Source organism: Talpa occidentalis, unplaced genomic scaffold (assembly GCF_014898055.3).
Source record: "Talpa occidentalis isolate TD23 unplaced genomic scaffold, MPIMG_talOcc4v2.1 talOcc4.15, whole genome shotgun sequence".
NCBI lineage: Eukaryota > Metazoa > Chordata > Mammalia > Eulipotyphla > Talpidae > Talpa > Talpa occidentalis.
The window spans coordinates 53,570,986-53,583,304 of NW_023601543.1; the positions used below are offsets into that span (position 1 = coordinate 53,570,986).

A 12,319-nucleotide genomic window follows, 5' to 3' on the forward strand; every position below is an offset into this window, starting at 1 on the left:
TTAAATAAAAAACTGGCAACAACAAATGCTGGCGAGGAAGTGGAGAAAAAGGAACCCTCTTACACTGCTGGTGGGAGTGCAAACTGGTCCAACCACTATGGAAAGCTCTGTGGAGGACCCTGAAATTACTCAAAATGAAGATACCACATGACCCAGCAATTCCACTCCTAGGGAAAGGGCCAAACACATTAACTCAAAAGGAAACTGGTACTCCTGTGTTTACTGCAGCACTATTTACAATAGCTAAGATATGGAAAAAACCCAAATGCCCAAAAAGAGATGACTGGATCAAGACGATGTGGTAGATATACACAATGGAATACTACTCAGCAATCAAAATAGATAAGCCCATATCATTTGCAGCAACATGGATGGAGCTGGAAGGGATTATGCTCAGTGAAATAAATCAGAAGGAAAAGAAAAAGATGGCATGGTTTCACTTATAGGAGGAATATAGGGAAACTAAACAAAGAGACAGAGGAAAAAGAGACAAAACTAGCAGGCAAATTATAGCTCTGAGACATACAGCAGAGGAGTGGGAACAAAGGGGTGCAAAGAGGGGAGGGAAGAGCACAAGATGTTGGAGTGAAAGGATGCCCTGAACAAACTCCACAAACACAGGTTTTATGGACTCCACCCCCACTCCAGACCAAAGAGATCTAAGACACCAAGAACTACAAATCCCTTAACGTCATCATCACCAAAGGAAGGATTGCTGGGAACTGAGGGTGGAGTTAAGCAACCAGGTTTGGTATATAACCTGACATGTGGGCCTTGGGGCGCTCTCTCTCTCTCTCTCTCTCTCTCTCTCTCTCTCTCTCTCTCTCTCTCTCTCTCTCTCTCTCTCTCTTGGTTTTTCGCCGTTTCTCAGCGTGCTATTGGGACTCCACTTCAGCAGAACTGGTAGGATGCATTCACAAATTTATCTCCCTCTCTTTCTCCCTGAGTTACTCATTTCTTCATTTCCCCTTCTTTTGTAAATAAACCCTTTATTAACCTTTCTGTGTGTGTCTGCAATTGAGTCTTATTATAAGTCCCTTTTAAGCGCATGGGTGAGGACTCACAGTCAGGCAACCCATTTCATATCAGGGTTGCCCTGTAACAAAGGGACTATGGTGACAGTTCACTGCTGCACTATTTATAATAGCTAAGATATGGATACAACCTAAATGCCCCCAAACCGATGACTGGATCAAGAAGATGTGGTGTATATACACAATGGAATACTACTCAGCGATCAAAAAAGATAAGTCCATGTCATTTGCAGCAACATGGATGGTGCTGGAAGGGATTATGCTCAGTGAGGTAAATCAGAAGGAAAAAGAAAAAAGATCGCATGGTTTCACTTATAGGGGGAATATAAGGAAACTGAACAAAGGGACAGCGGGGGAAAAAGAGACAAAACTAGCAGGCAAATTATAGCTCTGAGACATATGGCAGGGGAGGGGGAACAAGAGGGTGAAAACAGGGGAGGGAAGAGCACAAGGGACTGTGGTGGTTTGGGGAGATTTATGGGGATTACAGCTGAGGGGAGAAATCAAGTTTTGTACAAAAAATGAAAAATGATGTAAAAAATTTTAAAAAAGGACGAATTTCAAAAAAAAAAAAAAGCAAGGAAAGGAAAGGAAGAAAATGAAATTTAAAAAAATGTGAAGGTTCAAAGGAAAAAAAAAATCACTCAAAATTATAATACCCGAAACCAAATGATACTTAGAAGAAAACAGACAAAACAGTCCAAGCTTCAGTGACACCATTGGGCGCTGCTCCAATGGTTAGGGAAACAAAAGTAAATGGGGCTACACCAAACTAAAAAGCTTCTGCACAGTGAAAGAAACTGTCATAAATATGTAAGGACAGCCTACTCAGTGAAAGAAAATATTTGCACATCACACATCCATCAAGGGGCTATTATCCAAGATCTACAAAGAAACATACAGCCCAACATAAGGAAACCAAATCAATTTTAAAATGGGCAGAAGAGCTAAATGGAGCCTTCCCAAAGACATACAGATAGCCAACGGGCATGTGAAAAAATTCCCATCACTAGGTATCATAAGGGAAATGTAAATCAGAACCAAGATGAGATGCCATCTCACTCCTGTGAGATTTTCCCATATCAAAAAGACCAGAAACAACAAGTTATGGCAAGTGTGTGGAGTAAAGGGGACATTTGTACACTGCTGGTGGGAAATCAGATTAGTCCAGTCCCTCTGGAAAAGAGCATGGAATTTTCTAATTTTTAAAAATAGTTCTACCTTATGGGCCATACCTCTACTTACAGCGATCTCACTCCTAGGTGTCTACCCAAAGATGCAGAACACCAATTCGAAGGGATATATGCACTCCTGTGTCCATTGCAGCACTATTTACGATAGCCATGCATGGAAACAACCTAAGTGCTCAATGACAGATTAAGAAGACGTGGCACATACATACACAATAGAATACAGCTGAGCTATTAAAAAAAGATGTAATCTGGTCATTTGCCATAACATGGATGGAACTGGGAAGGGGTGTTTATGCTAAGTGAAATAAGTCATAAGTAGATAGATAAATACTGCACAATTTCACTCATGTGTGGAATACAGAGATTCAAAACAGGATTAGGAAAACTAAACCAAAACACACACTAGAAATCCGACTTTAGAAATGAAGCTATCAGATGTGGAGTTCGGGTGGAGGAGAACAGAGTGGGGAGGGTCCCCAACGGGCTGTAGTGATAGATCATGAGTGCTTTGGTGGTGGACATGGTGTTGTAATGTACATCTCAAGAAGTGTGAACCTATACCCCCAAATTATATGCCATGTTGTAAACCATTGTTAACACAATAAAAAGAATACAATAAAGAAATAAAATTTTAAAACAAAGCGATTCCTCTTTTAATGGACTCCTGACTCCATTTTAGGGTCCTTGACGTAGCAAACTCCATTTCAATCTTCCGTTTCACAAGTTTTAGGAGAAAAAGATTGGTTGTGTATTATATATTTGCATATTATAAATGATACCACATATATATGTATATGTATACCTACATTTATATAAATAACATACACACACACACACACACCCATATGTATATGGGCATGAATGCATTTTTCCCTAATAAAAAATATCAAAGATGTATTGATTCACATTTGCCATATAAAAAACTCTTTTCTAATGCAGCCCTTGCTCTTTTTATTTTTGTCTCTGTACTTTGTCTGCCTTCTCTGGTTTCAAATGAATGTTTTATACGACCCCACTTTATCTTGTCTCTTAGTATATCCATCATGTTAAAAAGAAATTTCGCACTGGTTGTCCTAAAGTTGCAATATGGTTTTAGAACTAATCAAAGTCTACTTTGGAATAACACCATTCAGCTTCATGCACATTAAAAGTACCCAGTAACAGAGTATTCCCAATTCCTACCTCCTGCCCCTTACAGCATTGCTGTCCTTGATTCCACTTATTAATAAGCCACAGTAGCTCAATATTCTATGGCTATTATTATTTCAAACAACCTGTTAACTATTAGATCAACTAATTACAAAACAAAATGTTTTATCTTCATTTATTACTTCTCTAACATGCTTCCTTTCTTTTCAAAGGTCCATGTATCTGAGGGATTACATTTTTCTTCTTTCTGAAGAATTTCTGTGAATGCTTTATGCAAGACAAGTTTATTGGTGACAATGCCCTAATTTTTGTTTGTTTGATTTGGCCGTGAAGGTCTTTATTTCTCTTTTACATTGGAAGGACAATTTTGCAGTACACAGAATTCCACACGGGTGTTATTTATTTCCCTTCAATACTTTAAATGTTTCTTTCACCACACTTGCATGATTTCTTAAGAGAAGCCTGATGTAATTCTTATCCTCTATAAGCAAGGTGTTATTTTTCCATGGGCTTTTTACAGGATTTTCTCTTTTTCTTTGAGTTTCTGCAGTTTTAATGGGACATGTCTCCATCTGGGGTTTTTGTTTGCTTTGTTTTGTTTTGTTTTGTTTTGATTTGAATGTTTTCTGATGTTTGTCCTGTTCAGGGTTCGCTGAACTTCCTGGACCTGTCATTTATTCTGGCAAATTTGTATCCATTAGTCCTTTAAATATTTCTTCTGTTAATTTCTCTCTTTCTTCTCCTTGTGGCATTTCCATTTCACACATTCTATAGCTGCCCTACAGTTCTGTTGATGCTTTTCATTACCTTTCTATTTCTTTTTCAGTTTGGAAAGTCTCTGTTGACAGATCTTCAAGCTCAATGATTCTTCCTTTGGCCATGTTCAGTCTCCTAATGGGCCCAGCAAATGCATTCCTCACTTCTGTTCGAGTATCTTCATCTCTAGCATTTCCTTTTGATTTCCCCAGGATATACATCTCTGCTAACATTACCCATTTATTCTTGAATGGTGTCCACATTTTCCATTGGAAGCCTTCCTATATTAGTCATTGCTATTTTCATTTATTTATTTACTTTTGTTAAGTTGGATTTATTGAAGTGATGTAGATTTACATCTCACTATATGTCTCAGGGGTATAGGTTTACACCTCTGCAAATGCATGCTACTTCAACACACCCACCACCAAAGTCCCAGTAATCCTCCATTGCAACTGCCTCGACCCTTTGCTGCCACCCCAACACATCCCCCCAGACTGATAATTCCAAAAAATATTCCACATCAGTTTAGTTTCATGCTTGATTTGTCCCTTAAGACTGTGTTTTTTTTTTCCCCTTTAAGCATTCCCTTGTATGTTTTTATTGAAAGCCAAACATCAAATGCCCGGTAAAAAGAACTGAGATAAATAGGCTTCTGGTGTGAGATTTTATATTTCTCTGGCTAAGAGTTAAGCTGTGTTTGCTGGTTGCTCTAATTGTAAGTATCAGAGGATAAAACTTCTTCGAGGGTTCTTGTTTTTGGTTCCTCTGTTGTCTTGGGTTTTCCTAGAGATTCCACCTTAAATAGAGTCTAAGCTTGCAGTTCTTAACAGCTGTAACCTCCTGTTAAACAGGAACTGAGTTGACGTGGTGGTAAAGTGTGTGTGGGTCAGCATTTAATAGCTCTACGAGCAGGTCTCAGGTTTTAGCACATCTATGCCCCTGGAATAGGGTGCTTCTTAGTTTTCCCCCCACCTTACATGGGGCAGGAGGGCTAGAAAGGGTTGGAGATGGGTATATCCCTTCCCCTGCACAGGAGACTAGAGCGTGGTGGTTTTTAATATTACCCTCCCCACAGGTTGATTACATTGTGGTAAAAGACAGGCCAGTTAGCTCTAGCTCACAAGACCTCTGTGGCTCAATGTTTCAAAGGTACAAAGGCTATGCCAGCATATTTGAACCTTATATTCTAGAGCCCCTAAGTACTATGGTTCAAAATGTGGCTTCCATAACATCATAAATTCAAGACCTAAAGTCCAAGCCTCTTTGTTCTAGAGTGCCAGTGTTCTGTCTCAAGGATGCTCTGGGAGAAGGACTACGAGATTTCTGTCTGGGTGGACCCAGGACTTTATGGTTTCTAAGAACTGCACGGCCAGTACACTGTATTTTCCAGACCTTGAAATAAAACAGTAGCAAATCTGTGGGGTCAGGAAGATTCATGGTCTCACATGCTTAAGGCCTTAATTTTTTTTCTTGGCTCAGGTTTTATGTGACCAGAATATTGTAGTTGAAGCTTCTGTGGTTCTGGACTCTTTTAAGAAACCTGGACTTTCGCAGTGGAGGGTCTCAGTAGTTCCAGGCCCCACAGTCTATTGTTTCGATGTTCCCAGGACTCCGTGGCTACAGATCTACATGGCTCTTGTAAGGTAGGCCCAGGCCTACAAGATCCCAGGGTGATAGGATAGTATGGTCACTGGTCCCAGGAAACCACAGCTCCAGTACTCTCTGCTTTCTGAGCCTTCTAATTACAGGAGGTCCTCAGGGTCTTTGCTACCTGCTTCACTGAACTTGGTACCAAACTCGGAGCCACTCGGGTCAGTAATGAACACCACACGTTTCTCTACAGGTGGGAGGCCTCTGGGGGCAAAGTGATGAATAAAACGGCTGTTGTAAATCTGGACCAAAAGAAGTGAAACCAAGAACTGTGCAAACCAGTCTTAACCAGGTCCCCCTTATTCTTCTGCACACCCTGTTCTTTTCCTTCCAGGGCCTTATCACTGTTTCTGGTTAAACAGGCATTTGTGTGATTGTTTGTTCAATGTCCATCTTCAACAGAACTGTGCTTCTGTTATTCAGACTGTCAGCCCCGGAACCTGCCCCAGAGCTGAGGAGTGAATGAGACTGTCTTCGGGCCCAAGGTTCCAGGATCAGGATCTCTGTAATATGTGAATTCCTGTCTGTGAGAGCTGGGCTTGCACAGTCTTGGCGGCCCCTAGGGACATTTTGCCTGGCCTCCAGGAACTCTGAGTATTGTTTTAACCTCCCTCCGTACAGTGAGTCTGGGGCCCAGCTCCATTGCTGCCAGGGGCTGAGAGTTTGCAGCGCCTCCCTCTCCTTAATCCTACTTTCTCTTGTTGCTGGGCAGAGCAGGGCTAGGGGGAGGGAGCAGAGACTGCTTGTTCAGAGGGGATTGGTTAAGCCAGGTGCAGATGCCTTGAGCTATCAGGGATGTGATTGGCTGCTGGCCCCCTTCCCCCACCCCATCTCTCCCTCTGCAGAGCCTGGGGCTGGGACAGCTGAGGGAAGGGGAGGGGGCATCTGGGAGGGCTCCCAGGACCAGTGTCAGCTCAGTCTAGGGAAGTTTGGACTTGCTGAGGGTCTGTGCTGCCCAGAAGCCTGAAGCAGGCTCTGCCCTGGGATCACAAGCTTATTCTCCTCTCTGCTGTTCAGGCACTCTGATCACAAGACTGGCCACTCTATCTCCTCACTGGAGGCGGGGGAAGAGGAAGAGGAGATGGGACATCTTGCCCTTCCCTTCACTCCAACCTTGAGTTCATTTACAAGTGCCTGTGCAGGCTTTGTCTCCACCCTCTCATGGCACTTTGCAGCAGTTCACCTGGCATGTGCAGCCGTTCACTTTGCATGTGCAGTCACCCAGCCTGCACATTCCCAAGCCAAAGGCAGTTCCTCCCCTACGTGAATAGGTGAGAACTTCTGGTAAAATCACATGCCTACCCAGCCTGCTCCCAGACACACCTCACATCCTGTAAATCAGATGTATGATCCAGATAACAGGTCATCAACCTCTCAAACTCCCCTCAGCTGCCATCAGCGTGGTGAGGGTGGCCACATCACATGAGTGAATTCCCCAGCACACCACACTTCTCTGTCATGCCACACTACTCTGCAAATGTCTTCCCTTCCTCCTAATGAAGAAAACTATAGGCACCTGGCCTTGTCCTTTGAATGCTCTCACCCTGACACAGGGTTCATATTCCTCTACTAATGCATCTCTTCTGATATTTATGACAAAATATTCCTGCCTTGGATCTCTTTCACTCCCAGCCTCTGGCTTTCCTCCACCAGTCATTTCTGTCTCTCCAAGCCATCTCACACACCTTGCCAGATCTTCTTTACAATATAAAAAAACGTTGTGTCTTTTTCACTCACTGAATTACTCCCATTGATCCCAATCTCACCCACATTCAAATCAACTTTCTCTTCACTGAAATTCCCCTTGGTCATGAACCTGGCACATGAAATGATCTACTCATCTTCACTTCACTCCTCTATACACCACATATCAACTCTAGCCTCCAGCACATACTGACTCTTCTTTCACTAAAGGCTACAATGACTAGTTGGTTTCCAATCTCAATGCATGTATTTTGATTCTCATGGGAGTGGACTTTCCTGATATATTTCGCAATCTAATATCACGTCTGCTTTCTTCAAGAATATTTGCCATGGGACTGTGAAGTAGTGGACTTCTCTTATTTCTTCTTTCCTCTACCTCTATGGACCATCTGATTCAATCTCTTTTTGGGCTCCAATTTCTCCCCTAACTGTAAGCAGTTTTTTCCAATGTTTTTCAGGTCATGGCAGGCAAAAATAAGTGAGGCATGAGGGGACCTGATGGTCTATGGTAAAGGACTGTGGGTGCCTTGGTGGTGGGTGTGGTGTGGTAACATACAACTGAGGCGGTGTGAACATATTCCCTTACATCATAAACAGTATTGCAAACCAATGTTACCAAAAAAAAAAAAAAATGTGCATAGTCCAGTAGTAATAGAGGTGATTTGAGGGATACTTGGAGTGGGGGCATGCAGGAGTCAGGGCATATAGTGGATGGGAGCATCAGTCGTACTGTTTGCTATTTAATTCCATGTGTTTTATATCTACTTCTACTCCAGGTGATGGTGGAAAAGGTCAAGAATGAACTAGCAGCAAAACACAATAAGCACACCCATATGACAGAACATCAAGTTGTCTCCTGCTGCCACCTGCTGGTGTGGTACCTTAAGCTTCTACTCTGAGAGGGTGAATTGCTATTATTTCCCCTGCACAAAAGGCTGTGCTGTACCTCTGGGTCTCTGCACATGCTGTTTTCCCTTTCTCTGCATGCCTTTCCTTCCACCCTATTGGTCCAGGTGGAAGTGCAGCCTATTCATTTTTCCCATCACAATTTAATGGTCAACTCCTTTAGGACAGCTTTCTTGAAGCCCTCTCCACTGGTATCTCCCATTACACATTTGTATACAGCACTTTGAACAATTTATGACTGTTGTTGCTCTCTATACATGGTGCCTTCAGATTAGAACATTCCTGAGGGAGATTAATGGTTGTGTTCAACTCATTTGTGAGTGTCCAGTCAGTGAAAATGGAAGTGAGCTAAAGTAGCTCTGCTCGGTGGAGATGTGGCTACATATGAGTGAATGAATAAAAAGTCCATGGGGAGAAGTGTAACCAGAGCAGAGAGAGCAATTGTGAGGGGATGGAGTTATGATGGAATGTTGTTTTTTCAAGGTCTTTAAGGGAGAAAGGAGGGAGAAGACATTCCCAGGTGAGTGGCAATTTCAGGTGTTTTTAAAGAAAGACGTGTGGTGTGGTATGGTGTGGTGTGGTGTGGTGTGATGCATCTGGAGGTGGTTTGTGTATGTCTAAGGTATGAAAGAAAACCCAGCGTGGGATCTACCAGCTCATACTTCCCTGCCATCATTGTTATCGAACAAGGCTCTTGAACCAGTACTCTACACTTCTGGTAGAGTGTAGGATTTCTGCAAGTTCATCATGAGTGTATGAACTCAGAATTTAAGGGGGTCCCTGTTCAGGTAGATGGCCCAAGTGAGACAAAAAAGATATTTTAACTTAGAAAAAAGCAAATATGAGAGTATCAGAGCTGCAGGTAGTGTGAAAACCCACAGTGTGAGAGATCAATTATTAGCCAATGGTGGTTCACTTTCCAAAAGGCCTCATTAAGAGCAGACTGTGATTTTTTTTTTTTGGTTGGGAATGGATTAATTTTGAGCTTAATTCAATTTATAGAGGTCCAGGTCTCTAGTCCTTTGGGGGAGCACATATGCCCCCCAAGGTGTGAAGTCACATCTCACTACACATCATCCTGTCAGTGTTTTAGTTCTTACTGATTCTGAAAGAGAATCAAATGAGCAGCTCGTGGAGGCCAGGTTATTGTCCAGCTTGGTCTGACTCGAGTCCATGCTTGTTTCAATCCCCCTGTCCCCTCACCTGCACATCTCCAATGATGCCCTCCATGACTGCATCATACTGGAACATGAAGTTAGCCATGATGCCTGAGCTGGAGAAGGCAAACTGGTCTTTCAGTGTTAGATAGAAGGTGATTTGTACACAGGTCCCTCCCTTCTCCATCTGAGTGGATGGGGATATATATCTGCCTCACCTGTATGGATTGAGAAAGTGGGTAAGTGGCATAGAGGACTCACCAGGCAGAAAGAAGGCAAAGGGATATAAAAAGGAGCAATATATGGGGAAGATGAGAAGTAACCCCTCTATGCCACCTACTGCAAACCTTATCTGCCCAAATGCCGCACTCCTCTCTAAACCCTCCAACCAGTTCCTCCTGCTCTGCCTCTTCTAGCAGAGAGCTGACAGACCCAGCTCTCCCATCAGTTCCCATGCTCTGACAGTCTGACCCTTATCCATAATCTCACTCAGGATCACTTGCCATATATCTTGGGGCCGTCTCTGGAGGAGTGTCATGACCCAGCTAGAACAGAAGCTCAGGTTTCCTCCCAAGGGAACTATGGTATGTGTTGTGGAGAAAGACAGAGACAGGCCAAGGTCTGCTCTTATGCCCCGTGCTGCCGTACAAAATTGCAGCCTAAAAGTACTCTTCTGGGATGGAATTTCATGTGTTTTCCTGCTGTCTTCTGATCCTCAGAAACACATGTGTGGATAAGCCTTTTAGCATATCATGAAATCACAGATGAGCTTCTGCTCCTGGATATTTGCTGAGCTATTCACAAGATGAACTCCTCTGGAATTCCAGTCCAAGACAAATGTCTATTTAGAATGTCTACGTGTCTTCTTTTTCCCCCCAGAAAATAAAATCTTGGGTATTCTACCCCTCACTTCCTGCTACTGCTGCCAGGAAGCTTCGGAGCAAACTGAGCCTCCTTACTCTCTCAGGTACCGCTTAAATAAATTGCCTTGGCTTCCTTCCTTTCAGAGGTCTTTGTTCTTATCCCCACAGGATTGGCTCTACTGTGTTTTAACCTTTAAGGAGAAAAGGGAAGGGAGATGCCATTTATAACTTAGGGCTTAAGAGTTCAGCCTCTGAGCACTCCGATGCTGCTTGGCCCCTGGACAAGTTATTCATGCTCTATAATCTTCAGTCTCCTCATCTGTAGCACAGAAAGGATAAGAGCTCCTATTTCGTTGGGGATTAAATGAGACCCAAATTATGTAAACTGTTTAGAACTATACTTGGATCTTAGTAAGTGCTCTATGATGCTAATGATAATTATCAAATATTATAATTATCAAGTCTTCTTCCACACCAGTGATTTTCGGAGAGGAATGTTCTTACATTCTCACAATGGTTCTGGGCTGTAGATGGCATTTCTCTATTGTACAGATGGGAAAAGTTAAGCTGAGAAATTGAGTGATTTACCTGTGTCCCAAAGCAGGAGAAGGCCAAAACTAGGATGTGAGTCCAGGTCTGTGTCTGTCTGTCTGTCTCCCCTATGTGCACCACACTGTCTGGGGCAGCAAGATCAAATTAGGCAGGACCTCCAAAATAAAGTTCACCAGCAAATTGATTGAAACAGATTCTTGAGTCCTTCCCCAACTTACTGAACCAGATTCCAGAAGGATAGGGCCCGGGAATCTAATTTTTAACAGCTCGAACGGTGCTTCTCACATAGCCATATGGCCTTCCAAGAACTCTAGATGAATCTGAAGCAACACCTCTCTGGTCTATAGGTTCTGAGATGGTATCCTTAAGGTCAGCCTGTACTTCCCACTGTGTTCCCAATGCCCTTCCGTTATCAGTGGTGATTCCAGGGGAAAGCAAGATTTGGTCAATGTGGCTTCTGCAACCCTCAGCATTGTTAATATATAAATAATGAAGCCCACCCAATGACCTCTTCCCCAACATTTATTTTTTCATGAGGGTAATCATGTACTATGGGAAGTTTTGTGACTTGCTGGTTTCACACAACTTTCAAAATCACACCAAGTTTGTAACACAGATATTTCAATTCCAAACTCTCCCTCTTCTCATAGTTTAGGTGGAGAGTTATCTTGGCAGTGAACACCGGGCAGAAATGATACGAGGGGGCAATCCCAGGTAAAAGGGGCAGGTTCCCGTTCAAGGAAGGCCAGTCTGATGGTTGTATAGTAGTGCTGCCCACACACAAGTGTGGATGTTTGTGCCCCGGTGGTTTGTCCTTAGAGATGGTATGTGAATATAACAAATGCTTGTCTTTTCTGATACTGTGACCTCTATACTCAGTCTTGTCACCAATTGGCCTGGCCAAAGGCTCACCACCAGCTGCTACTGCCCCTGGTGTCATGAGAGCAGTTCCTCACAGGACAGTGAAAATGTCACCTCTGTGTCTGCTTCTAGGCTGGTAGAGATGTGGGACTTCTCTGATTCCTGGTCCTTGAGCATCAAAGGGAGGACAGTGGGGTCTCATGAAGGGTAAAGTAGCTGTTAGATGAGCTAGTTGTGTTCACTCACATTCTGGACCTAGCAGACCAACCCATACTTCGAGGTCAGCTAAGTCCCTTCCCATAGTTAGTCATTCACTCATCCACTCATCAATCTGTCTCTCGCCCTCATTCACCCACCAAAATATTCTGCCTGAGAAATTATATCACAGACCTTACCCATAAAGAAATTCTGTAGGTGAAAATCTAAATATATAAAGAACAATAAGGGGTTAATGATTTGTTTTAGTTATTATTAATTTATACATAATTCAC

The 12,319-nt window shown here is 42.9% G+C and overlaps 1 protein-coding gene across 1 annotated transcript in view; it reads right to left on the reverse strand.

The window, feature by feature from the left end:
- ITIH6 (inter-alpha-trypsin inhibitor heavy chain family member 6) overlaps positions 1-12,005 on the reverse strand; it is a 77,197-nt gene extending 65,192 nt beyond the window's left edge. Inside the window, 3 exon segments of the mRNA XM_037511665.1 lie at positions 5,911-6,027; positions 9,599-9,765; positions 11,750-12,005. Coding sequence (XP_037367562.1) covers positions 5,911-6,027; positions 9,599-9,765; positions 11,750-12,005 — 540 coding nt within the window.
- Between the last annotated feature and the right edge of the window lie 314 nt (positions 12,006-12,319).